Source organism: Bubalus bubalis, chromosome 4 (genome assembly GCF_019923935.1).
Source record: "Bubalus bubalis isolate 160015118507 breed Murrah chromosome 4, NDDB_SH_1, whole genome shotgun sequence".
Taxonomy (NCBI): Eukaryota; Metazoa; Chordata; class Mammalia; order Artiodactyla; family Bovidae; genus Bubalus; species Bubalus bubalis.
In genome coordinates this window covers 10,804,153-10,831,636 of record NC_059160.1, presented here as the reverse complement: position 1 = coordinate 10,831,636, position 27,484 = coordinate 10,804,153, and the positions used below count along the sequence as shown (strand labels likewise).

Here is a 27,484-nt window from a genome sequence, read left to right as displayed (position 1 = left end):
AAGTTTCCTTCAAGTGTTGGTTCTCACTTTGCTGGGCAGTGTTCAGGGCACAGCCAGCTGTGAGCAGGACTGCCCGCCCCAGCTCCTGCGCCTGCGAGGGTCACTGTGGGGCAGGCTTCTCCTTGGTGTCATACGATGTGTGCTGAATCAAACCTCACTGTGAAAGAGTAGATCATGGGGGGATTTGTAATCTATAATAATAATAAATAGCTTGAATAAAATTAATTTTTGTCTTTTTTTTCTTTGATTTGAAGCTTCTCATTTCTATTTTAAGAACTGCAAACCTCAAAAAGGTTTTGTTTGAATCAAGGACATCAGAAGACTTGGGAACTTTTAGGTCGGAATCTGTTTGAGTTTTCACACTGTGGGAGGTGACGTACAGTTTGTGATCTAAAGTCAGTTCAGGGGGTTGTGCAGCTGAAATAATTTTAGTGTATTAAGGGCTCAGTGTTTCATGAGATCTGCTCGTTTTATGTGTGAGTGTGGGTGTTTACTGCACTGTGTTTAAATGTGTCCTTTGTGGGTCTTAGTCATCATATTAAGGTGGAAAGTTACCTTAATATAAATCTCTCTCTCACACTCTGTTTTCTTTTTCTGTTTTTGTAGTTTTATTTTTTATTTTATTATTTTGGCTGCATCATGCAGGGTCTTAGTTCCAGTCAGGGACTGAACCTGGGCCCCCTGCCTCAGGAGTGTGGCGTCTTAACCACTGGACTGCAAGAAGTCCCTCTGTTTTCTAATTTTAGATTAATAGTGATCTCAGAGCCTTTTGATTGCTAGTACCCTGTCTGACCGAGTGTAGAGGAGCAGGCGTCTGTGTTATCTTCTTGGTGATAAGGGTTGGGGTGACAGGTGGGGTGAGTCCCTGAATGAGCTCCCCGGGGAGTGTGGTCTTGAGAGCCGGCCCCGCGTCCTCGGGGCATCAGTTCCTCGGCAGCTGTGACCCTGCGTGTGAAGCGGTGCCTGCGGTGGCACGGCAGTTTGTGCCTTGTGTGGATGGAAGCAGAAGGGAAGCAAGTGCGGTGGTGCAGACGTGGTCGCACGCTGCTGCAGCCTCGAGGTGCTTCTCTGGACGATTCCAGTCCGCTTTCATTGTACCCACCTATTCCGCTGTAGTCCCTTCAGATATTTCAGTTTCTTCTCTACCTTCCTTTTTACTTGAAGAATTTCCTGAACATAACTTCTGTATTTGCTTGACGGAAACACCAAGAATAGCGTTTTCCGGTTACTTCTCGCCGTAAACTCAGGAAAAGCACCAATGTGGGAAGCGGGGGCTCGGGCCCCAAGGCGAGCCACCTGGTCAGAGCCAGCCCCGGCCGTGGGCTTCAGGCCAGGTGTGCACCCTCCTCGGGTGCTTCGGCTTCCTTATTTTGACGGCAAAATGAATTAAGTCTGGTCTTCAGAAGGACATGGATGCTCGATTCTCACCGCAGCTGAGGGACCTTGGGCGAGTTCCTCCTTCTTGGGCACCATCTGTTTAAACAGAGCACAGTTCTCTGTTAAACTCTCGTTGGTCCCAATTAATTTTATATTTTTGAGCCCTTGAATTTATTCCTTTGTGTTTTTGTGTCAGTGGGACTAAAGATACAGCTGTTTGCAGTAATACAAGTGTTTTGGCTGAAAGTGATTGAAGTTGTTGCTGTGCTGCGTGTAGGTGAAGACCTCCCCTTGCTTCTCTGGCGCCTTCTCTCTGAGACAGCCTGCCCTCCAGTAGTGACCGTGACTGTCGCTGGAGAGGCCTCCGATTGAGATTCTTGCTTTAGCTGACCAGAAGCAAAAGTTTCAGTGATCATCTATTCTTTGTTTAAAATTTCTTACATAAAGCACAAAAATATGGGTAAATCATCATTAAAATGTCATGACCCACATACAGAAATAAATTGTAAGGAGTCCGCGACAGCAGGGAAAAAGCGGCTGAGCCTGACTGGTGTTGAGCCCCTGGCCCTTGCCGAGCTGTTGTCTTGACAGCCCTGCTGATGGTGCTGTGTGGTGAAGACGTCTGCTAGATACGCAGAAGGTTCTTAACTCTCAGCTTTGAGTTGTTAAAAATGAAGAGAAAAGTAACTTTGTACTAAATGCGGTCTTAGTTTAACTTTTCCTTCATTTCATCATAATGGAACTTCTGAAATTCCTGTTTCACTTGTTTGGGCTTCGAGCCTTTAATAAAATAGTACCATCACAGGATGGCTTTCCTGGTGGTCCAGAGGTCAGGGCTCCACGCTTCCACTTCAGCGGGTGCAGTTCAACCCCTGATCGGGGAGCTAAGATCCCACATGCCCAGTGGCCAAAAACAAAAATTAGCAAAAGTCTCCTTTCTGAGGATTGAAAGTTTTACCTTTTTTGTTATGGTTCTTTTGCTTTTGCTTTTTAAACCAACTCTTGGGCTTCCCTAGTAGCTCAGTTGGTAAAGAATCTGCCTGCAATGCAAGAGACCTGGGTTTGATCCCCTGGAGAAGGAAATAGCAACCCACTCCAGTATTCTTGCCTGGAGAATCCCGTGGGCAGAGAAGCCTGGCAGACTACAGTCCATGGGGTCGCAAAGAGTTGGACACACTGTGCAACTTTCACTTTTAACACTTTTTTTGCTGTGAGAGGGTCTCTTTTCAGCCCTTGCTGGGAGTACCCTTTGGGGAGCACGCTGACTCTCAGGGCCTCTGGAGTCCGCTTGAACGGTCGTCGTGAGGCTGCTCCAAGCCCACTGGAGCCGCGCCTTCTGTGACTGCAGAACCAGTGGTGCGCAGAGCATCAGCAGCAACTCGAAGGACAGGGACGCAGGGAGTCAGCCACATCTGACCGGAAAGGGTCTGGTCTTGGCTGGAGAACAGAACTATTCTCCTTGACAGAGTGGGGGCCAGTGTGCTCGCATACGCTCTGCAGCCTCGTGTGCTCGCATACGCTCTGCAGCCTCGTGTGCTCACATACGCTCTGCAGCCTCGTCACCATCTGTGGTGTCGTCCAGGCTCGGCGAGGCCTCCCGTCCGTCTCCAACACGAGCCCCTGGTCCCCATGCGTCCCCTGCCTCAGGGCTGCCGGCGTCATGTGAAACGCGTGACTCGTCTTCATGTCTAGACGGTCAATTTGTTAAGCACCAAAATTGAGTCCGTTCTTCCCTGTGACCAGAGCTCGTGGCCACGGCCACGCTGCCTCTCTGTGGCTCCTACCAGTGGAAGAGCGGGAGCCTGTGCCGCCCATTGGGGCGGCTCCATCTGTGACCAAGCGCTCCCGTGCAGCGGAGTTCAGGCCGTAGCTCTGAGCCCTCTGTCCACTGCCAGCCCCTCCCTGGTCACTCCAGGCTTGTTCAGTCCCCTGCTCTGTGTTTCTGGGCCTCTCTTGGGCCAGGCTCCCACTCACCCTTGCCTCCCTAGCCGCTGCCAGAACACATTCTCCTGGTCTGCTGAGCCAGTGGTGAGCCTGGAGCACCAGCTGCCTGCCTGTGCTTCTTCCTCTGCCAGGCCGTGTTATTTACTGTGTTAAATGTGTTTGAAGTCGAATGGGATATGCATCAGTTTTCTGCTGATGCAGCGTTGAGGACGTGCTTAGAGAACCATCTTGTTGGAAACTCCTCCTCTGCGTTGGTCTGCAGGCGAGTGTGTTCAGTCCAGAAACGCCATCATTTTAAATGATGTGTTTGTTCCTCAGGCTCAGCTTAGGAGGGAGTTTTCCCGATGTGTATTCGCGGAGGTTGCTTTAGTGCCCTTGTGCTGACCGCGTGCTCCTCTTCTAGGGCACCGTCTTTAACCTGGAGTCAGAGGAGGAGTGCCCCGCGGGTGCCGCTGAGGACAGCAACGACATCTACATTCTGCCCAGCGACGGCTCCACGCACGTCAGTCCCCCGGAGTCGCCCTCCACAGCCACGGCCTCCTGGCAGGCCGAGAGCTTGCCCGTGTCACTGTCCGCCAGCCAGAGCTGGCACACGGAGAGCCTGCCGGTTTCCCTGGGCCCCGAGTCCTGGCAGCAGGTCACAGTGGACCCCGAGGAGGTCAAGAGCTTGGATAGCAACGGGGCCGCAGAGAAGAGCGAGAACAACTCCTCCAACTCCGACATCGTGCACGTGGAGCGGGAGGAGATCCCTGAGGGCGTGGGGGAGGCAGCCGCGCCGGCCCCTGCTCTGATGGCGGCTGTCCCCAGGGCCAGTCCCACGACGTCCCTGTTTGTGGAGCTCGGTGAAGAGGAGGCAGAAGCAGCCCCAGCAGAAGCTTTTGAACCGGAGCGGGAGGGGGTCCTGCCACCCAAGTCCCCAGCGGAGCCCCCTGCAGCCCCGCCGAGCCGGGAAGAGGCCATCGGAGGGCAGAGGGCACTCAGGGTAGGGCCCCGCCCAGGCGACCTCGAGAAGGCTGGCCCGCTGCCCGAGGGCAGGTCCCTCCTGCTCTTGGGAGGGGCGGCTGCCATGGCCATCCTAGCAGTGGCAGTTGGGTTGGCACTGGCTCTGCGGAAGAAATAGGTTTTCCTCCTCGGGGTCCACCGTGACCTGCTGCCAGGACTCGGGGCCCAGGAGAAAGAAGGAGGGTTTTAGTTGTCTCTACTGAATCCAAATGGGCAGCAGCTGGTTGGACATCCGCAGGACGCTCTGGGGTGAGGAGCTGGGTCAGCAGGGCAGGGGTGGCCCACCTGCCGGAGCTTGAGGTAGAGGCTGCGCACGCGGTCTGCTGGGCGGTCCCTGGCCTGGGTTCCTCTGAGATTCAGGGTCTAGGGTGTCAAGTGCTTCCTCAGTCTTGTCTGTGGCATCTGGGCAACCCCGGCTGTGAGCACCTGTGCCCCCGAGGGTGCGTAGCCTCCCCCATCAGCCCCCGTAGCACCTTCCCCTTTGGTGATAGCATCCCCCGTTGTTGCCAAACGTCCCCGGGGTAATGCGACCCATGAGAGCCTCAGAGGCAGAGGGTTCTCGTGGGCACCTGGGGGTCCAGGCAGGAGGGCTTGGCTGTGGGCCCCTCAGCTGCTGATGCACTCCAGCCTGGAGCCTCCCCTCTGCCCAGAGCGTGCGCTTTACGACCCCTCCTCCGGGCTCCTCTGTTCTTCCCGTCGGTTCCGCAGCCCAAGTGCTCTGCGGTCTCCACCGCCTCTCAGGTACTGCCCTGCCCTCCGCGCCCGGGTCCCTGCTGGCCCGTGGAGAGGTCTTGCCCAATGCTTCCCTCGGCTCCCCTCATAAAGATGCTGCCTGTAGTCTTTTAAAAAGTAAATATAAGACAAGACCCAGGCCCTGCCCATGACTGTGGGCAAGCTGTCTCTTGTACAGAAGCAGGAGGGTAGCTTGGCTGACCCCCTGAGGTGGCTTGCAGCCCTTCTGATGGTGGCCACCTGGTGGGGTGTCTCTCCAGTGGTCACTGTCTGTAGCCTGGGTTCTCCTGGGTTCTGGCCGCAGACTTCTCACTGGTCACATGGCCCCTCTTTGTCACCTGCTTGTAGTAAGAGCTCCCATACTGGGCTTCAGCCCAGGGGACGTACTCTTCTTCAGCACAGTCTCCTAAATACCATTGAAGTTAAAAAGCAGGAGAGAGGCCACCCTTGAGGCTCCTGCTTGTCTTTCAGAGTCCAGCAGGAGGCTCACACAGAGCTCATCACAGCCCAGATGCCAGAGCGACAGCCACGGTGGTTGTGGTCGGCATGTGCCGGGGATACGGCGTAGCCCCGTGCACGGCCTGTGCCCCACATGGCGGGGGGGCGGGGGGACTGCGTCTCTTCTCCCGAGGTTGAGTCACTAACAGGACCGTGCCTGAGACGGGTCATCTCAGAGTTACCTTAGTCAATGTAACAGGTTACTTTTTAGATCCTGAAATTTGTAATAAAATTACATTACCTATCATCATCACCAAAACTTGATGTTTTAAATGAGCTTTATTATTTTTATTTTTTGAAATTAAATCTTCCTAAAGCAGTACTGTTTACAAGTTGGCCAGAAGGGCCTGGAGCATGTGTGTGTGTCCGTGTGTGTGTGTGTGTGCGCACTGCCCCAGGTGTGCCCTGTGACTCCTGGGGAGGGAGGTGTTGAGCTCTGCACCTGGACTGAGGAGCTGGAGGAGAGCAGGTGGGGTTCGTGTCGTGGAGCTTGTCTTCCTCCTCGCGTGTGGTCTGCTGCATCGGCATCATCCTTTTCCCTTTTATAACGCTTTCCTTCCAGCATTTACATTTTTAAACTCTGGATCCTCAAACCCACTGGCTGAAGGTGCTGAAGCTCCGATGGGAGCCGGGTTGCTTGTGAGCAGCGGGCGGAGGCTGGGGTCTGGGGTCCACGTCCTCCACGGCAGGAGGAGTGAGGCGGAGCTGGGTGCAGTGCTCAGTGGTGACCCAGGCGGCTTTGCCTTTGAGCGGGGATTTCTCTGTGCCAAGCCCTTGCTGGTTCTGGTTGGTGGGTCTCCAGCACTCTTAATGTGCTGTTGAATGTCATGACTTCTGATCACTTGGCGAAAGCCACTCAAGGTTTCTTGAGGAAAACACCAGAATTAAAGAATGCTGATTTATGTTCTCTGTGGTAAATGGTAGCAGTCTGGGCCTGCAAAAGCCCGGCTGGTCCCAGGGTGCCTCCGGGACGTCAGCACCGCCACCTGTGTCTGGTGTCAGATGCGGCACTGTGTGTCCTGCGGGGCCTCCCAGTGCACGGGACACACGCTCGCGGGAGACCGCGCGGCTGAATTGTGACCCACGGTCAGAGCGCGTGCTGCCGCCGCCCGCCCACTGAGTCTAGAGGGGCTGGGTCCTTGGCCAGCTCCAAAGGGACAGGCAGCAGCTCACTGTTTTCCTGGGCCTCCTGTTTCTCCTGATGTCTTAGTTGTCCATTTCCTCAGACTAAAAGTGCTTCTTTGTGCCTCCTTGACGGAGGTTGGCGTGTTCTGGATTCCGCCCCTTACCCTTCCTCAGTGCTGAGGTGAGACGTGGCCCCTTTTCCTGCCCAAGGCCCCTCTGCTCTCCCCTCACCTGAGTCTGTGCCTGTCGTCAGGGGAGGCGCAGAGCTCGGCTCTGGGAAGAGCATGCTCTGCTGGAAGCAGTGTCGGGAAAATGCACTGGAGGTGAAGTGCAGTGAGGACTGAAGACTCCGTCCACATGGTAACTCAGGGCTCCCTCCAGACCACCAGCCTTGTCTGACAGCAGCCCGAGACCCAGCGGGCACAGCTGGTGAAATTGCCGAGAATGAAAGTGGCTCCTGGGCTGTGACCCGAGGCAGCTTAGCTGTGTGCGCTGGGAGTCCTCAGGAGCCCATGTGCACAGCAAGCCCGCCTCCAGACTTCAGTGACTGAGCATCTTCTGTTTTCTGTAACCATCGCTTAATTCAAGTAATCATGCACGTCGTCCTCTGTCCACAAGGATCCTGACCTAAGAGGCACCAGCTGCTCGGACAGGCTGAGTCAGGCGGCTGGGACACACTCGGGGTCAGGATGTCCACACGAGAGACTTCTGCGGGGAGAAGAGCCACACCACGCATCTTGCTTCGTGACGGACAGTATCTCTCACTTGGTCTAGAAAGTGAAGTGAAGTCAAGTCGCTCAGTCGTGTCCGACTCTTTGCAACCCCATGGACTGTAGATTCTCCAGGCAAGAGTACTGGAATGGGTTGCCATTTCCTTCAGGGGATCTTCCCGGCCCAGGGATCGAACCTGGGTCTCCTGCATTCCAGGCAGATGCTTTAACCTCTAAGGCACCAGGGAAAACCCGACACCAAAACCTGCATGAACTTTATCAAAAGAGAGGATTACTGAATTAACAAGCAGAACAGTGGTAGGTAAGGTGAAGTGTTCTAAGAGATAGTGAGGTTATTTGGTGCTTTAGGGCTTCTTTTACAACACTTTTAATTGCTCCTGGAAGAGAATCAGCCCCCTCCTGAGAAAATCTCTCTCTGCTGAGATGTACTGACTGATGTGTGTGTGTGTGACTGTTCCCACCGAGGTGAACCCTTTAAACCTGGGAGTTGTGTTTCCAGACGCTCGACGGCACTACCTGCATTTACTTTGCGCCCCCCCTGCAGTTGTCAGCCTGAGGCCCAGCCTCGGGTGCTGTGCATTTGACACCGAACCGTGTAGCTGTTTTTCTTTTTTGGTAAGTTTGAACTCATGGAACAGAGAAGTGGTTTTGGCAACAAGAACGTGTTAGTACTTAGTTACTCGTGTTCACATTCTTCCCCAGGACATCGTGTTCACAGTTAACACGGGTGTTTCTGTCACCAGTGGCCTGCGATCCGGAGCCGCACCCAGCATCAAATGCACATGGAACACAAACCCGGTCCTAGGCGACGCTTGTCGCTGGGAGCAGACGAGGCTGTGCTGTGTTCTAAACGTGAGTGCTCCCTGGTTTCCCTCAGTGGGCGGTGATCGCTTTGTTGGTGTTTACTTGCTTGGCTGCACTGGGTCTTACTGGCAACATGTGGGCTGTTTTGTTGCCACATGGGTTCAGTAGTTGGAGGGCTTCCACCCACCCCCCCAACCCCGTATGGGGTCTCAGTTCCCTGACCAGGGACTGAACCCGTGTCCCCTGCATTACAAGGCAGGTTATTAACCACTGGACCACCAGGGAAGTCCCGATTGCTTTGGGTACTTATTGTATTCTGTCTCCAGGAAAGGAAACTGCCATAGATGCTGAATGTTTAAGTCTGTTCTTGCATCTTTCACGCCTAGAAACCTGTTCTGCCTGAAGCAGTTTCTTAGGCACAGGTGAGCAGGGGGGCAGGGCTGGAAGGTGCACGGGTAAGATCACTAACAGATAGGCAGTAGCTGCCCCAGCAGCTTAAAATTTGTATCAAAATCTTGACTTCTCTCAAAGAGAAAAGGGTGCATTTAGTTACACTCGAGACTGGTTACCATGGGCCTTTAAATCACCTCTGTACCTTTATTTGAGTCCAGAACCTCTTGTGGTGTTTGGTCTTTAAACGGAAAGCCTGCACTTGCTTGGTATTAAGGCTGTTCACAGGGGAATTTCCCACTCTAAGGAGTACAGGGACTCCCCTCCAGCCCTCTCTGGTCCTCCGTGGACATGGCAGGCAGTGGCCCTTCGTTTTGGCTGCACCATGAGGCAGGTGGGATCTTAGTTCCTAATCAGGGGTCAGATCGAGGCCTCAGCAGTGGAAGCACAGTCTTAACTACTGGACCCCTGGGAAGTGCCACACTATTGTAAAATTAAAGTTGTTTTTTTAAAAACAACAAGTGTGTTCTTGTTTTCTCTCTGAACAGTTTGCTTTTATTTTCTGTTTTGGCTGAACCACAAGGCTTTTGGGATCTGTTCCCCAACCAGGGATCAAACCCAGGCTCCAGCAGTGGAAGTGCAGAGTCCTAACTACTGGACCACCAGGAAGTCCCATCTGCTTTTGGGTGACTTTCAGGTGGGGACCTTCCCGGCCAACAGCAGACAAAGGCACAGTGTGGGGGTGGATGCAGAAGAAATATCCACAGGTACACGTGAACATCTCCGTCCAGGTGCGCTAGCGCAGCAAGTCTTAAACAGCCCCGGGCTTTAAAGTGGTGAGGTGGCACTCCGTGATCGTCTCGGGCCGTCTTCTCTGAGCCTGGATCAGCGGCCGAAGCTCGTGTCCGTGGAGGCGGCAGCTACAGTGTTGACACCGCCTGCGTCTTCACAGTCTGCTTTTGCCGAGTGGTCACTCAGTCCATCTGCTGGAGCGAGAGGAGGAGCTGGGGTGGGCCAGGGTCGCAGACCAGGACCCCACACGGGGGCCTCCAGGCCCACACTCAGCACCCGAGCGGCTCTACCGAGAGGTTCTGTTGCAGCCCTGCAGGGTCTGGAAGCTGTTAAAAAAGGCTGCTCTCCTTCCACCAGTTAGCCTGGTTTGACGCCGAGTTGGCGTCACCCTCCGGTTGTAAATGCCTCTGTAACTTCACAGCCGTGCACAGAGAGTGCTTTCAAGGCTCATCAGTACGTAGTGAAAGAAAGGGTCAGACACCTGAGCAGTGCTGCCAACACACAAAGCTCCACTCACCAGTGTCTTCAAGTTTACAGACAAGGTATGCCTACTTCCCTTCCAGCTGGTCTGTGAAACCAGACTTTCAATACCCTGGTTGGAGGACAGACGTGTGGTTTTTAACCCCCTTTCGACCTCTCACCCAAGGTAAAGCATGTGTTTAATTTAAACTATACCAGTCCATCCTAAAGGAAATCAGCCCTGAATTTTCATTGGAAGGACTGATACTGAAACTCCAGTACTTTGGCCACCTGATGTGAAGAGCTGACTAATTTGAAAAGACCCTAATGCTGGGAAAGATTGAAGGTGGGAGGAGAAGGGAGCGACAGAAGATGAGATGGTTGGATGGCATCACGGACTCAATGGACATGAGTTTGAGTAAACTCTGGAAGTTGGTGATGGACAGGGAGGCCTGGTGTGCTGCAGTCCACAGGGTCGCTAAGAGTCGGATACGACTGAGCGACTGAACTGAACTGACGCTCATTTGTGAAAAGGTGGAGCTGAGAGCAGACCAGGGAAGCCCAGCTCGGGCGCGTCGCTTGTGCTTGCCCTTCCCCCATACTCCCACCTCTCAAGAGCCTGTGACACCTGCCATCTCAGAAACACGGCTGAGGAAGCTCGAAAGGCATTCACAGCCGCAACCATCTCCATGACTCCCGCAGTGAGGATCCTAGAGCTCAGGGAGGGCGCAGGTGGGGGGAAGGGAGACCAAGGCTGGGCTTGCATTTGGAAGGTGGGCTTCCACCACTGGGGCTTACATTTCGGACTAAGTTCCTCACATAGGCGAGGAGGTTCTGGTTGATGAAGGTCACCGTTGTGCGGAAGACATCTCGGAGCAAGGCTGGCGAGTGGTCGGCTATCTTTTTGGCCAAGAGCATGGTGAGCAGGAGCTGGGTCTTCTCGTGGTCCATGTCCGGAGGGCAGGTTTGCATGAGCTGTTCTAGCACAGCCGCCAGGCACTGCCTCCTGTCCTGCGCACGTGGAAGCGGGGTGTGGTTACCCATCACCTCCCACCGGGGCAGCCGTGGAAAATCCGGGGGCAGGTGTGCCCCCACCCAGGGCTGGGGCCAGCACACGGGTGCAGGGAGAGGCCTCCGTGAACCCCTGGACCCCAGAGGACCTTCCACACCAACAGTGAGGTGGGGCGCCAGTGGCCTGGGAGCCACGATGGCCGGGAGGCTCCCTAAGTGGATGGCCTTCCTGGGGGCAGGAAGCTGACCGGCCGGGCCCGGCACGAGTGTGTTTCCGGCCCCGTTTGGGGAAGAGTCATACTCGTGACACTGAGGGTGTTGTCTCCCAACTCCTGAGCCTGATTTGAGGTTCAGGTTTTCAGAGGTCCGGTGACAGGTCTTCCGGGAGACAATTCTCTAAGCTGATTCTCCCCCCAGCTTCTGCGGAAGCTCACGCTGGTCTGTCCGCCAGGAGGCAGAGGACAGACCTCAGTGGCCCCGTGGTTTCCCCACTCACCTCCTCCGACAGGCTCCTGACACTGAAGCGTGAGGCCAGGCCGGCCACCATCCCTGGGTGGATGCTGCCCTCCAGCCTGTCCCCAATCTGGGCGAGCTGCCGGGCGACTTCGCGGACTGCCTCCTCCTGACGCTCAGAATCTAACGTCCAGACGAGGCAGATTGAGGTGACGCCTGCTCACACCCTCCCCCGGGGCCCCCACAACTACTAGGACGACTAGAGCAGCGGAGCGCTCACACGCGGCGAACAGCCATCGTCCAGCAAGTGGCGGCAACCTGTCGCCCCAGCGGCTGCCCCTGGGTCTGCTCCAAGGCACAGCGCCCCCCAACTCCGCACTTCCTTCCTAGTGCTCTGAGCTCCCCCCACCAGAAGAGAAGGTTCTGGGCTCGGGCGTTTTCGGCTGTGGGGCTCACTCGCAGCCACACAGCCCAGAGCTCAGTGGGCGCAGGACAGGCAAGTGCACACTCAGAGGGGCAGGCGCTGCGTCCCTCCTCCTGCCCCACGCGGCCCAGTGAGATGCCTGGACCTGGAGACATGCATGTAGTCCCCTCCTGCCCCCAGAACCCCCCACGTGCCCGCCCTCTGCTCGGGGATGAGTCACAGCCTCTGACCTGGACTACCTGGTTGACAGGACCTCTCACCCCCAAGGTGCCACTGCAGCCTGGCCCCCCTCTGGTTTGCTCCAGCTGCTGCCACCTCCCTCAGTGCCCCCTCGGCCTCCCCATCCAGCCGAGTGAACACGGCCAGGCCTGTCCTGTGCTTTACTGCCAAACAACATCAGGTTCCTGACCCACAGGCCAGTTTCCTACCTGAGGGCCCTGCCCTGTGCCTCCAGCGAGGCTCTGAAGTCTAAGGGTGGGGTGGTGAGAGGGGGGACCCCAGGGATAGCAAAGCTCCTCCTGCCCCCACACCTTCCTACTCTGTCCCCAAGGGGGCCCTGGCTGGTGGGGACCTCTTAAGAGGTGGCTCCAAGCCAGGCCTCCCGGGAACAGGCTGACTCACAACTTGAAAAGGCTCCCCGGGGAGTTCCCAAGGGGCTCCCGACGGCCTCCGTGGAGGCAGCAGTGTGGTAAAAGCTGAAGCTGGGGGACAGCCCGGCCCCAGGCACGAGCCCGGGGTCCCCACTGCCTGGTGACCGTGGAGGTTGGCGTGGCTGTAGCACACAGATGTGAATCCATGGAAGACATTGATGCCAAGAGTCCTCCGGAAGCTGAGTGGGTTTTCACTGATCAGACTCCAAGAGGCCTGCTCCATTGGACATGGGGGGCCGAGCCTGAAGGCCCCAGGGCCGAGGAGGCTGACCAGTGCCTACCTGTCTCCGCTTCCGCTGCCAAGGGGAAGTGGCTGCAGCGGTTGCCGTCCGTCTGCAGCTCATCGTCATGGAACAGGCGCCCAGGCAACTCGTGACCCAGCGCCTCCAGCTCCCTCTGGAAGCAGGAGTGGGGGCAGCTCTGCAGGAAGCCCAGCAGCAGCAGGCTCGTGGTGCGCTCGTCCCCGGGGCCGGGGCCGTTGCTAACCTGCGAGGAGAGGATTGTGGGAACGTGGTCCTGGGCTGGCCTCACTGGTCCAAGGCCTGAGCATCCTCTAGGCAGGCAGGGGGCCAGTGCACAGAGCCTCCCTCCTGCAGACGTCGAGAAAGGCTCCAACAGTGCAAGAGGTGATCCCCCGGAGGCAGGCTGGGCAGGCGCACGGGTCGGGGCCACCCCTGCTCGCCTCCGCTCCCATCATCTCCTGAGTCCAGGATGGCGCTGTGCTAAAGCAGATTTTCAGCACACCTGGGCGCTGGTGACCACAAACACCACCCGCCTCTGAGCAGGCCTGACCACCCTCAGGTGGGTAAGGCCCTGCCAGGCCCACAAACAGCACAGGGGGCAGGCGGGACGCTACAACCAGAAGAGCATGTGCGGGCAGGGCTGGGGTGAGAGGGTGTCTGGAGAGGCCAGGAACGCCTGGCTCACAGCCTGGGCCGGGAGGGCCAAGAGGGGAAAGTAAAGATCCTAGTAAAATGTACTCCTGAGTCTTTAATATTTTTCATTAGAAAAGATTAGAAAAATACTGATTAATCAGAGGGACTTCCCTGGTGGCCCAGTAGCTAAGACTCGAAGCTTCCAGGGCAGGGGGTCCAGCTTGGGTTCAATCTGGGCAAGGAACTAGATCCCACATGCCTCAACTAAAAACCTCCTCGCGTGCTGCAACAACGAAGATCAGTGCAGCAAGTGTGAAGGGAGGGAAAAAAAATCAGAGAACGCTTAGAGGACAGGTTTTAGAGGGCAAAGTGTTTGAAATAAAATGCATAAAATAAGTGCTTATGTATTGCTGTGCAGCCTCTACTTCTCCAGAATTCGTCCTAAAAGGGGAAATGCACGTAACAGCTCTACTAAATCTTCGCAGGAGGCCAGGCAGCGCTGGCAGCTGAGGGGCTGCCGAAGGTGCTCCCTCTGCCTCAGGAGGCGTCCTGCCCGGGAGAGGAGGGGCTGTGGCGGCTGGACTGCATCCCCCAGAACCTGAGAGCAGGACCTAACTGGGAAGGGGGGGTCTTTGCAGATGTCATGCTGAGGCCAGGTCATCCTGATTCAGGGCTCTATTCTTGGACGGGGCTGAGGGAGAGCCGGTGGGGATATGGCCACGTGAGTAACTTAATGCTGCTGAGCTGAGTGCTTAACAAAGGTGAAAAATCAGAAAAATCTGTAAGAGGATGAAAATTCTGACAGCAGGGAGAAAGAGGAAGCTGATGGATGTCTCCCCACAAACCCAACTGTGGGGCACTCCCGTGTTGAGGGAAAAGGGGAAGCAAACCCCGGGAGCGAGTCTCTGCATCCCCCCCACCCTGAGGCCATTGAGGTAAGCCGCACAGGGGCAGCTCCCCGAAACCCTTCTGCCTGAGTGGCTCCTGACCCGCCAGGCTGGGAAGCATAAGGCCCCGTGCCTGGCACAACGTTGCTCCAGAAGCTCCCACCAAGCACACCACCTCCCCAGTGCTGTCCGCTCAGATTCAGAAAGCTGGCCCAAGTTCACAAGTCACCAGGAGGGCCCCAGACGCAGCCGCACCCAAAGGGCTGGAGGGGATGTGGAGGGAGGGCCTGCGGGGAGGGGGCGCCCCAAGACACCACACAAGCCAGGGTGGGAAGGAGATGGATGAGAGCTCCTGATTGGCTCGGCCACAGCTTCCCTTCTGAACCCTAAACCTGCTCAAGGACCCTACATCCTTGAACCCATCTTGCATTCCAGGATCGACCAGGCACAGGCAGTGAGCGGACAGGGGCTTGTGCGCTCCAGTCACCCCGGGCCCGCCCACCCCCGCCACAACCACCGCATCATCTGACCTTCAAATCCATGGCCTAAGCAGCTTCACGGGCTCCGGCTCACAGGATTCCGGGTGGACGGCCTGGAAGAGGACATGGAGGGTGGGCGTGGGGCCCTGCAGGGGATAACGGAGTCATCTGGGCCCTGGCTCCCCTCATCTGCACCCCGGGCCACACACCTGAGTTTCCTCGTAACTGAGACCAAGACCACCCCCCACCTCAGGTCCAGCCTCCCACCCTGAGCTCACTGGTCAGGCAGGCAGGGCCATCTGGCTCCCAGACAGTTTCTAAGTGAACACTCAGAGCGCTGGGCTCCCTCCACAAGCAATTCCTAGACATTTCCACGGATCTGTCCCACTGCAGACCCTACCCAGCTGCCGGCCCCAAGGCACCGTGGCTGCACGGCAAGGTGTGTAACAGGAGGAGAAAGAATGTCTACCTGACAGTCACGGAAGACTAAGGCTTTGGGATGGTGTCAATTCCACACTAAACTGCGTAGGTGAAAGCTCATCAGACCAAATCTTAGAAGATTATGCCCCCGACATGGAAAATATAGAAGACGGAGAGCTCTGTGTGCATCGTAGAGACACCCAGAGTAACAAGTGTCTGCAGATCAGTCTCAACAGAACAACCCGTTTTAAAATGTATGCACAGCATACTCTGTTCATACACAGCATTAGGCTAAACCCAATGAATTGCTGCTCTGTAGGGCAAAAAGTCAAACTTGGCAATTCCATATGGTTCCTACATACACAGGAGGTTAAAAACAGAACAGAAAACCAGTTCACCTCCAGGAGACAGGAGCAGAAGATGTAAGACGTGGCAAGTATACACAGAAGAACTATACAAAAAAGATCTTAATGACCCAGATAACCACGATCCTGGAGCGTGAAGTCAAGGGGACTTTAGGAAGCATCATCATGAACAAAGCTAGTGGAGGTGATGGAATTCCAGCTGAGCTATTTCAAATCCTAAAAGATGCTGCTGTTCAAGTGTTGCACTCAATATGCCAGCAAATTTGGAAAACTCAGCAGTGGCCACAGGACTGGAAAAGGTCAGTTTTCATTCCAATCCCAAAGAAAGGCAATGCCAAAGAATCTTCAAACTACCACACAAATGCACTCATCTCACACGATAGCAAAGTAATGCTCAAAATTCTCCAAGCCAGGCTTCAACAGTACCCGAACTGAGAACTTCCAGATGTTCAAGCTGGATTTAGAAAAGGCAAAGGAACCAGAGATCAAATTGCCAACATCTACTGGATCATCGAAAAAGCAAGAGAATTCCAGAAAAACATCTGCTTCATTGATTATGTTAAAGCCGTTGACTGTGTGGATCACAAAAAACTGTGGAAAATTCTTAGAGGTGGGAATAACAGACCATCTCACCTGCCTCCTGAGAAACCTGTATGCAGGGCAAGAAACAACAGTTAGAACTGGACATGGAACAACGGACTGGTTCCAAATTGAGAAAGGAGTATGTCAAGGCTGTATATTACCACCCTGCCTATTTAACTTATATGCAGAGTACATCATGTGAAATACCGGGCTGAATGAAGCACTAGCTGGAATCAATACTGCAGGGAGAAATATCAATAACCTCGGATATGCAGATGACACCACCCTTATGGCAGAAAGCAAAGAGGAAATAAAAGAGCCTCTTGATGAAGATGAAAGAGAATGAAAAAGCTGGCTGAAAATTCAACATTCAAAAAACAAAGATCACGGCATCTGGTCCCATCACTTCATGGGAAACATACGGGGAAACAATGGAAACAGTGAGAGACTTTACTTTCTTGGGCTCCAAAATCACTGCAGATGGTGACTGCAGCCATGAAATTAAAAGATGTTTGCTCCTTGGAAGAAAAGCTATGACTAACCTGCTGCTGCTGCTGCTAAGTCGCTTCAGTCGTGTCCGACTGTGTGTGACCCCATAGACAGCAACCCACCAGGCTCTGCCGTCTCTGGGATTCTCCAGGCAAGAACACTGGAGTGGGTTGCCATTTCCTTCTCCAATGCATGAAAGTGAAAAGTGAGAGTGAAGTCGCTCAGTCATGTCTGACTCCACAACCCCATGGACTGCAGCCTACCAGGCTCCTCCGTCCATGGGATTCTCCAGGCAAGAGTACTGGAGTGGGGTGCCATTGCCTTCTCCGATGACCAACCTAGACAGCATACTAAAAAGCAGAGACATAATTTTGCTGACAAAGGTCCATCTAGCCAAAGCTATGATTTTTCCAGTCATCATGTATGGATGTAAGAGCTGGACCATAAAGAAAGCTTAGCGCTGAAGAATTGATGCTTTTGAACTGTGGTAGTGGAGAAGACTCTTGAGAGTCCCTTGGACTGCAAGGAGATCCAACCAGTCAATCCTAAAGGAAATCAGTCCTGAATATTCATTGGAAGAACTAATGCTAAAGCTGAAGCTCCAATACTTTGGCCACCTGATGTGAAGAGCCAACTCCTTAGAAAAGACCCTGATGCTGGGAGAGATTGAGGGCAGGAGGAGAAGGGGACGACAGAGGGTGAGATGGTTGGATGGCATCACTGTCACAAGGGACATGAGTTTGAGCCAGCTCCAGATGGTGAAGGACAGGGAGGCCTGGCGTGCTGCAGTCCGTGGGGTCGCAAAGAGTTGGATACAACTGAGTGACTGAACAACAACACAAGGTCACAAGATCACCTTCCGTCTGGAAATTTTCACCAGGAACCTTGGGCTGGACTCTGCCACCCTGAGGGCAGAAGACAGGTGAAGCTGTGCTGTAGGGTCCACCACTTGCAGCTCCCCTAAACATGTGGGACTTGTCTGGAGCAAAGCAAGCCCGGTCAGGGGACTAGGGACACTGATCAGACACTCACACGTGGCAGACAAAGGAGGGGGCAGTTCTGTGGGGCAGCCGTGGAGAGAGCTGGGGGCCTGCTGGCCAGGGCCACCTGTGTGATGGCCAGCCTGGCTGCACGTCACAGGCAGGAACGAAAATTAGGGAGCTGTCAGTGATCGTGTCTGGACTGTCCCAGAGAGCAGTCTGACTTGACCTCCCTGGGCTGGTCACTCTGTGTGAGTGGGTGACTGGTCACTGTGGGTGAGGACTGGGCAGGTTGCTCTGCCACCATCCACCTGTACATTCAGTCCTGGGCCCTCTGGTCATCTCAGGTTCCCTGGCCTGCAGGAGGCAACCTTCCTTTCCATCACAGTAGGTGGGGACCCTTGGCCCAGACTGGCTTTCCCGAGAGGCTCTACAGGCTTCGCTCCCTAAAAGGCAGCTCAGTTCTGAGACAAGTGGCATATCACAGCAGCTCACACAAGCACCATTCGGAGATAGGACATTCCCAGGAAGGCTCTTATTTTGTCAAATTATACTACATCCCGGTAAAAAGAACAAGGACTGTAGTGCAAATGTCCACGACGGGTGAGCAGACGAACACTGTGCCCATCACAGTGAGCCTCACTCAGCCTCAGAAAGAGGGAAATCCTGGCACCTGCACGCGGGACCCGGAGGACACTGTGCCAAGTGACAGGAGGCAGACCCCAAGGGCAGACCCCAAGTGGCCGGCAGCCCGGGTGGTAAGACGCAGGGTTCTGGACGGGACGGTGGGGGTGCGGGGTCTCAATGCAGGTGGACATACATTTTCCCCATACAAAAAAGAGGGAAACTGGGGCAACATGGAGGAACGCTGAGGACGTCACACCGAATGAAACAAGCCAGACACAGGAAGACACACACGGACCGGCTCCACTTACACGAGCAATCATGTCCGTTTCTAGAGAATTACTAATTCCTTATTCATGCTACTGAGCTGCACACATAAAATGATTATATGTATAATTTTGCATCTGTTCCACCACAATGAAAAATGTTTGAAAAAAACTTCCTTTTGAACCTATGCAAGTAACAGTTTGTTGTTATTTAGTTCCTAAGTCATGTCTGACTGCTTGAAACGCCGTGGACAGTAGCCTGCCAGGCTCCTCTGTCTTTAGGGATTCCCCAGGCAAGAATACTGGAGTGGGTTGCCATTTCCTCCTCCAGGAGGTCTTCCCGACTCACGAATCAAACCCAGGTCTCCTGTATTGCAGGTGGGTTCTTTGCTGTTGAGCCACCACACAAAATGAGGAAACTTAATTCTATCGGGGGGGGACCAGATGTCAGTTCCATCTAACAGATGTGTATGGGCTACAGAGAGTTTCAGAAAGAGAAAGGCTCTTCATGTGTCTAGGGAACAAACACCATCTCAGCACCACTGCAAGCGAACCATCAGGTCCCCGCCGTGGCCTCACCCACTGCCTGCCTCCAGAAGAGCGCGGGGCCCCTCACCGCAGCTCCAGGCGCGGCTCTGAGTTGCTGAAGCCTGTTTTTGCAGTAGCACTAGTTCAGAGTGCCCGGTATTACCACTTGCATGAGCCTCTGAGTCTGTCCTCTACTGCGGATACACACCGAAAAGCCCCGAGTCGCCTCCAGAGGGCAGGGCCTGCCAGCGGTGACTCACAGACTTCTCCGAGAGCAGACGGGACAGGGTCGGAGTCTCTTGTGATCTGTGTTCCCCTGAGAATAAACAGATTATGGACAGCGACGGCGTCCCCACGGAGCAAGAGTTTCTGCAACACTCACATGAGTGTTACGTTTTCCTGTAAACTAGACCAAGGAAGCGTGAGCCAGCACCTCTTCAGACAGCTGCTCTTCCCACAGTAACACGTCAAACAAAGCTGATTACATAATCGCTCTTTTTAGAAGATGAACAGCCTGTGGGATTCTCTGGGAAGTCTCAATGACAGTTGTAGGTGTAAAAGATATCCTGAAAACAACGTCTTTCCTCTAAATTCAGGGTCCAACCTCCAGAAGCACCATCAGAGCCCACTTGGTCATTTACGACGGGGTCAGGGATGCCTGCGGAACAGGGCACGGTTGTCAGTGAACTAAGAACCCCTTAGCTCCTCGTAAGTGATGAACCTTTGTTCTTGGTGGGACTGTTTTTCCCTTTAGAACATAAAGCATCAAAAATTATTGTTTTAGGGCTTCCCAGGTGGTGGGTGCAGTGGTTAGGATTCCATGCTTCCAATGCAGGGGGCCCAGGTTCAAGCCCTGGTCTGGGAACTAAGTTCCCGCAAGCTATGCGGTGAGGCCCAAAATCCAAAAACAAACAAACAAACCAAGCAAACTTTCATAGCTTCTTTTCAGTCTCAGACATTTGAGATTTGCAACATTATGAAACCACGTTCTCACTAAAAGCTTTGTTCTGTAACGCACTGTATTAAAAATGTTAACAAGCAATGGGCACTGATACATCCAAACGTATCAACAATATTTTAAAATTTTCTCCAGTTTTACTTTCTAACACAGAAAATAGATAAAACCCGGTTAATCAAAAGCTTTTCAGGGTCCTCAGTCATTTTTGTGTGTAAAAGAGTCTTAGAGACCAAAAGGTTGGAGGGGAGGAACTAGACCTTTCCCTTGAAAATAAAAGCATATCTATTAACACAACAGTTTTCTCTGCCATCCATTTTAATTAAGATACTTAACCAAAGTGACTGACTCTTTCACAGAGAATCAGGTGACTAGGTCTCACACGGTTCAGATGTCACTTCCCAGCCACACACATCCTGAGCTTCCCCCAGGCGCACACACACTCAGTGATGCCAGCCAACGACAAAGCCCTGCTGAGAACACTGAAAACACTTAAAATACACCTGGTACCCAATGCTTTTGGATCCTGTCTTATTTAGAAATCGCCTGGGTATACAATGATTGCCATCATTAATTCAGTGTTCACGCTGTAATCTGGAATACTGTTAAAAACACTGTCAGAATTCTATTCAGTTTAGTTGAAAACAAATTTACATTTCTCGTAACTTTAAACACTAAGAATAGTATCAGTTGATTTGAGAAGGAAATCTATAGAAGTTTGCAGGGGGTGGAGGTGGGGCAGAGAGGAACCAATTAGCATATAATATACAATTTACTAGTATAGTGAATATTGATTACTACATGTAATCAACATTAAGTATTGACTTATCAGTAATATTGATAAATCAGAGAAAACACAGCTTTTTAAAATCCAAAATTTAATTTATTCTCATTTGTCAAAGATTTACCTTAACTATGTGAACCTGTACTCTTCTTTTTATACAGAGATATAGTTGATGTACAGTATTATATAAGTTACAGGTATGCAACATAGTATCCACCGTTTTTAAAGGTTATACTACTTCATAATTACTATAAAATACTACGTTCCTGTGGTATGCAGCACTGCCCTTGGAGCTCACGTATTCTACGCTCCATTGTTTCTCTCTTAACCCCTAACCCCATCGTGCTCCCCCCCTCCCTCTCCCCACTGCCAGTGGTTTAGTTGCTAAGTCGTGTCCAACTCTTGTGACCCCGTGGACCGTAGCCTGCCAGGATCCTCTGTCCATGGGATTCTCTAGGCGAGAGTACTGGAGTGGGCTGCCATTTCCTTCTCCAGGGGATCTTCCTGACCCAGGAATCAAACCTGGGTCTCCTACATTGTAGGCAGATTCTTTACCATCTGAGCCACCAGGGAAGCCCACTCCCCACTGGTAACCACTGGTTTGTTTTCTGTATCTGTGAGTGTTTGTGAACATATGTTCTTAAAACGTTTCTGAGTTTGTTTTGGTGTATTTTTAATTTTTTGAAAGTCTAAAGTATTTAAACTATTAGAAATGAGATTTCCTGATTTCATGGAAATTTAAGATAAATTTGACTTTCATAAACATATTTAAGTCCAAAAGCCAATGAGGACACAGTTCTTCCAATTTAAGATACTTTACAACCAAACTCCTCAATGATGAAAAAAATGCTTCCCACATTTACACACCAAGAGGCAAAGGTCTTTCTGAATAGCAGACACACAGACAGCACCCAGCTTTGGTCCCACAAGTTCCGCACCAAGTCAAGAGCAAACGCAGAAACGCCAAGGCTCACGCGTCCAGATGCAAGGACTGGTTCCCTGTGGTGGCACAAAATTATGAACTGAGCTCAAAAGACCAAGGACACAAACCGCCATCTGACCACCCGGATTCTCTGTCCTCTCCTGCTCGACACAGAGCAGACCTCCCACGTCTCCCACAAGGACACAGTCAGCAAGACCACCAGTGGAGAAACTTGTCCACGTGCGCAAACCTGAAACCCAGCCAAACACTCTCTAGACAGAGCTGTTCCACTGGCCTGAGACACGGCCTCTGGGGCCAAGTCTACCAGGCATGCTTTCGGGCATGGCTCCAAAACTGCCAACACAGAGAAATGGCAAAACCATGATTTTCCCACAAATATAGAACAATAAAATGAAATATGCCCAAGATTTTATTTAGCTCATTAATTAATGAAGAAACCAGTAAGATGATTCAGCCAGTTTCTGAAAACATGGGTTTGTATGGCCGCTGCCAGTTCCACTCAGATCACCTGTGCCAGTCCTTCCCCTGAAGCGAGTGAATGGAAGCGAGCGGGAGCCCAGCCCAGCACCCATGTGGGCTCCTTCTGACGACTCACCCAGGACACACTGGGGCCCCACTTCCACCAAGCACCGCCTGGACTCGCTGGAGTGTGGGACGCCACTCTCCGCCTCCTCTGTGCTGGGCTTCCCCACAGACCCCACCACTCACTCACCTGCTCCCCTACTCGGTCCCTGCTCCATCTTAAGGCCTGGGGACCACTGGTTTTCAACCGTGGCTGCACACACTGGCATCAACAGAGAGGCTGTAAGACATCCCGATTAGACAAGAGCTCACATGTGGAAACACCCAACGAATCCACTAAAATAGCCCAGCAAGTAACAAGTGAGTTCACCAACACTGCAGGACACAGACCTTGTAAGCCCACTGTACTTGTGTGTGCCAGCGATTAGCATCTGAAAGAGAAACAGAACTAGGACAGCAGCGAGAAAAGTTAAATACTCTGGAACACGTTGGACAGAAGAAGCGTAAGAGCTGTACCCTGAAAACTGTGCACGCTTTTCATTGCAGAAAAGCACAGATCCAAATAAGCGGGCTCATTCCGGTCCACAAGCTGGAAAAACACCCACGGACTCAACAGGATCCCCGCAAGCTCCCACCAGGCTTTTTCACAGAAAGAGAGAAATGGTTCCTCTTTCATAAGGAAATGCAAGGGGCACAGAATAGCCAATGAGAAAAAGAACAAAGCTGGTAGACTCACTCCCCAACTTCAAGACATGACTGACTGACAGGAGTTGAGACCGTGTGGTACCGGCAGTGGCGCAGAAGTCCAGAAACAAAGCCCAATGCCTGCGGCACATCCGCCTCTGACAAAGGGGTCAGCGGTACTGAGACAACTGGTATCACGGGAGCAAAAGCATCAACTGAGGCCCCTCCCTCGTATTATACACAAAATCTACCTCAGAACAGATCACAGAAGAGAACAAAGAAATAAAACTTTACGGCCTTGGATAAGGCAGTGATTTCTTAGATACGACACCATATAAGAGAGAAGAACAAGCCATACAAAATGAAAAATAGACAAACTGAACTTCTTGATAATTAAACCTTGGCACTTCAAAGGACATAAGCAATAAAAAGACAATCCACAGAATGGGAAAAAAAATGCTTGCAAGTAATTCATCAGACAAGAGACTAGTACTCAAAACATATAAAGAATTCTTGTAACAATAAAAACACATTTCAACTGGAAACTGGGTGAAAGATTTTAACAGGATCCAAAGACATACAGATGGTCAACAGCACAGGTGAAGAGGCTCAACATCACTAACCACTGCTGCTAAGCTGCTGAGTCACTTCAGTCGTGTCCGACTCTGTGTGACCCCACTACAGAAATGCTCATCAAACCGCAATGAAGGGGAATTTCCTGGTGGTTAGGGCTCCCTGGTCAGGGAACTAAAATCTTTACTAAAAGCCAAGCATAAAGTGCAAAGGAAGGGAGGGAGGAAGTAAGAAAAGAAAGAAAAGTGAATGTGAAGACTCACTTTCACATCCACTAGGAGGGCTAGAATCGAAAGGTGACAGCAAGAGGCAGCAAAGACGCGGCTCAGCCGGGACTCCACACCACGTGCACAGATCTCTCGGGGGCAGGGCGGCGTGGAAAACAGTGCAGACGCTTTGGAAGTTTTGCAACTCCTCAGAATGTTAGGCTTCCCTGGTGGCGCAGATAGTAAATAGTCTGCCTGCAATGCAGGAGACCTGTGTTTGATCCCTGGGTCGGGAAGACTCTTCATTCTTTCCAGAATGTTAAGAGTTATCACATGACCCAGAAATTCCACTCCTAGCTATGTATACACACAACAGAAATGAAGACACACGCTCACGTGAACGCTCGTCATGACGTTATCCAAAGTAACCAAAAGTCGAATGTCTATCAACTGTTGAATGGATAAGGAAAATGTAGTAGATCCATAAAATGGAATATTATTTGACCATAAAAAGGGAGTGAATTTCTCATACAGGCTGCAACATGGATGAACTCTGAAACATGAAGCTGAGTGAGTCACAGAAAACCAGAGTTCATTCATGGAATGATTCATGGTATGGTTCCATTGATGTGAACTTCCCAGAACTGGTGAATCCACAGAGGAAAAAGTGTTGCGTGGGGATGAAGGGACTGGGGGTAACCGATGATGTGCGTGGTTTCTTCTGGGGCTGTTGAGACATTCTAAAATTAGACTGTGGTGATGGCCGCACAACTTTGCAAATACACTGGAAACCACTTCGAGTTTGCAAATTTTATAGCATAGGAAATATCTCAAAAAAGGGTTTTAGAAAAACGCAGCCTGAAGGAGGGGACAGTGAGATAAGTGGGGGAGCCACCCCACACACAGGCCCTGGAAGTGCAACTCCCCCACCCCACCAGGCGCTCCAAGTCCAGTGTCCGTGTCTCCCGCTGCCCTGCCCTCCCTGGCCCCCAACAGATGTGTGCACAGGGGGTGGGGCAAGATGACCCGTGGGGGCCAGGCGTCCTGAAGCCCCCCTGGGGCGTCAAGGTCCACCTCTGCAATAACTACTCTCCCCTTAGAGCCACAGAAAAGCAAAGGGATGTCTCCATGGCCTTCTGGTGAGCAGGAGCCCTGGACCCAGAAGAGGCCTCTCCTCACGTGTGGCAGCTTGCTCCTGGCTGCCACCTCCCTCCCCAAGGACAGAAGGTTTTCATGCACCGGAAGGTCACCAGCCCCTCTTAACCCTGCTGCGTGACTCAGAGGGCACTGGTTCCCTCCCCTGCCCAAGCTGACAGGACACTAGCAGGCAGAGGGTGACTGCAAACGAGCCACCTCCTTGCCATCTAAGTGGGTGGCTTCCAGGATGCTGGGCACTGTACACAAGAGCCAACGAGAACTCAATTTTCACAGAACCTCCAGAAGTGGTTGCTCTGTAGTCCATCCAGGTGCTCATGTTTGCTATTCACGGGCAACTTTCCCATTCAGTCCAGCACAGCAGGAAGAAAAGAGGAAGGAAACACATCAGGAAAAGGAGGAAAGGAAGGAGGGAAGGGCTGGGTTCCGGGCGGGGATTGGGGACCGGGAGGCCAGGACAGTTGTTGGAGAACAGCCCCAACAAGGGTCCAGGGTCCAGGCACCAGCCCAATGCTTTCCCCACCCCCACAGCTGCCAGCAGGGAGGGATGTGCAGAAAGGCAGGGCCCTGCCCACATCCCACCACCCCCCACCCCACCCCCGGCTCTACCAGGTCCAGAGGTACCAGGCAAGGCACATCGGGAACCCAGGCAGCCCACTCCAACCAGGAGAGCCGGACTCTGAGGTCACAGGCTTGGATCAGTGTGTGTGGCACTGTGAACTCTGTCACAGGCTTGTCCTCAGGTGAGCACTCACGTGACCTCTGGGGGCCCAGCCAGGTGAGCACTGGAGGTCCAGTGGGCAGGCACTCCACGCCCGCATTCCCTCCACCAGACACCCACCACCAGAGATGCAGCCACAGGAGCACTGGCCACAGCTCTGGAGCAAGGCTTCTAAGGGTCCACTGCCCAGAGGCAGTGTCCCAGAACCCCAGCACAGCACTCGGTCCGGGATCAGGACCCAGGCCCCTCTCCCTAAAGCGGCAAAAAAACAGCAGCAATATCGCTCACCACCTCCAGCGCTGCCAGGACCCTGGCCCTGGGAGGCCGGTCACCCTCATCGTTCCTCCTCGGGGCTGGGGCTCCCTAGCGGGCCATTCTCCTCTGCAATGAGTGGGACCTCCAGTCCTGGGTCTGGGAAAGCCTGGGAGCAGAGCCCCCTCCCCAGCACCTCAGAGTCCATCTCAGATGGACTGATTCAAGACAACAGGAACAGGACCCCGTCCCTGTTCGGGCAGCTCTTTGCTCCAGAGCCTCCATATCCCCCGAGTCCCACGGTCGCCATTCCCACCACACAGCACGGGATCCGCGCAGCCCCCCCGAGCCCCGCCCAGAGACGACCGACCCTTCTAGGCCGCCCCTCTGGCCACCCCATCCGCTTCCCCCGGTGCCATCCTAGAGCCACCTCGATCTCAGCAGCCGACGGGCTCCTCCCACCCTCCCCAGACTCGACCACAGACTCTCTTCCAGGACTAGGGGGCCCGAGCTCAGGCTTTGCCCAGAGATGGCAGGGACGCAGGTCCAGGAGGGCCCCCTTCCCGACCCACCCAGGCCGCGACGGCGGGACCGAGATTGGAACCACTTGCCCCTGCGGAGGCCGCCGAGGAGGCCTGGGCAGCAGACAGACCCGCAGGTAGGGCACAGCCGTGGGGGGAGGGAGGAATTGCCCGGAAACGTCTCCGTGGTGAGGCCCCCTCAGTGAAGACCACCCCCTCAGTGAAGACCACCCCTCCGGGTGACAAGCACCCTTCCCGTGAGGGCTCTCCTACCCCAGCAGCGCAGGGCGTCCCGCGCCCGGCCTGTCGGCCGAGGTCTCGCCCTCCCGGGGTGTCCGGTCATTACTACACTCCATAAACCTACCTTCATCGCCCGCAGCACGCCCAGTGCGGCGCGAGCCGGGGAGGCGCCTGGACCCGCGGCCGCCCCACGCGGAAGGAGCAGCGGGACGGAGCGCGGGGTCGGGAGAGGGGAGCCAGGGGGCCGGGGGCGCAGACGGCAGGTGTCAGGATATACTCACCTCCACCGCAGTGCGAGGCGGCAGGACGGCAGCGCGACGTAGCGCACGGGGCGCGCGCGGGAAAGACCACGTCCCGGGGGCGGGGCGCGCAGCCGCCGTGGGCCCACTTCCCGTAGTTTCCGCCCCGCCCACACCGGCCACGGTCCCAACCCATCACATTCCCCAAAGAGCTCCGCGGCCCCGCCCCGCCCCGCCCCCCGGTGCCAGGAGGCTTAGCGCCGAGAAGCAGGAACAGAGGCCGAGAGGGACGAGGGCAGTCGCTAGACGGGAACTCAGGAATAGAAACCAAACTTGACAAACAAAAAGACCGGAAGGAAATATAACCAGAAACCATCGACTGCTTACAGTAAAGTTACAAAGTCACTGGATTTTTCTTTTTGTACTTGCCACTTTTTCTTAAATGACTGTGGCCCCAATTTTACAATGAATGGAAGCTATGTAACAAAGGTCACATAATGGAGCAGATTTCAAATGTAGGCTGTGTTATCCACGTCCCAGCTTGGCTTCTCTATCAGAACTGCTTATCCAAGTGGTTAAAGTATACACAGCAAGTAATTCTTTTAAATGGAGCTCCTGGCAGCCAACACAAGAGAGACAGAGGGACAGATTTCACATCCTACAAGCAAAGGACAAAGCTGCCAATTTCCACTGCACAGGAGTCCGGCTTTATCTCACACCTAACTTTAAAGGAACTCTCTGGCTTTTATGTGCACCTGTGAAGGAAGTAGGAACAGGGACGATCTAGGAAATCTGAACAAGG

At 53.6% G+C, this 27,484-nt stretch overlaps 2 protein-coding genes across 11 annotated transcripts in view; one reads left to right on the top strand and one right to left on the bottom strand.

Annotated features, from left to right (window-relative positions):
• BCL2L13 (BCL2 like 13) overlaps window positions 1–5,812 on the top strand; it is a 51,083-nt gene extending 45,271 nt beyond the window's left edge. For 6 of the 7 annotated variants that reach the window (XM_006071422.4, XM_044940898.2, XM_006071420.4 and 3 more), the window contains one exon: window positions 3,725–5,812. In XM_006071422.4, the coding sequence (XP_006071484.1) occupies window positions 3,725–4,441 (717 nt within the window). In that variant the 3' untranslated portion in view covers window positions 4,442–5,812. The remainder of the gene's footprint in view (window positions 1–3,724) is intronic. The other variant, XM_006071423.4, reaches the window with a different exon arrangement.
• Window positions 5,813–9,135: 3,323 nt separating this feature from the next.
• BID (BH3 interacting domain death agonist) lies at window positions 9,136–26,845 on the bottom strand. Of its 4 annotated transcripts, none has more exons than XM_006071419.4 (6): window positions 26,725–26,845; window positions 14,685–14,746; window positions 12,674–12,878; window positions 11,362–11,501; window positions 10,653–10,865; window positions 9,136–9,586 (listed from the first exon to the last, which is right to left on the bottom strand). In XM_006071419.4, the coding sequence occupies exons 2-6, from the start codon at window positions 14,694–14,696 to the stop codon at window positions 9,578–9,580; spliced, it is 579 nt and encodes a 192-aa protein (XP_006071481.1). In that variant the 5' UTR covers window positions 14,697–14,746; window positions 26,725–26,845; the 3' UTR covers window positions 9,136–9,577. The 4 variants fall into 4 exon arrangements, with proteins under 4 accessions (XP_006071481.1, XP_006071478.1, XP_006071479.1 ...); XM_006071416.4 differs by having other exon boundaries at window positions 9,136–9,589; window positions 26,725–26,841; XM_006071417.4 differs by lacking the exon at window positions 26,725–26,845 and adding an exon at window positions 26,568–26,718 and having other exon boundaries at window positions 9,136–9,589.
• Between the last annotated feature and the right edge of the window lie 639 nt (window positions 26,846–27,484).

Coding starts and splice junctions, on each gene's coding strand:
- BID (XM_006071416.4), bottom strand. Junction 11,502..12,673: donor GGCAGCGGAAGCGGAGACAG/GTAGGCACTGGT, acceptor TCTGGACGTTAG/ATTCTGAGCGTCAGGAGGAG. Junction 10,866..11,361: donor TCAGGAGCCTGTCGGAGGAG/GTGAGTGGGGAA, acceptor CCACGTGCGCAG/GACAGGAGGCAGTGCCTGGC.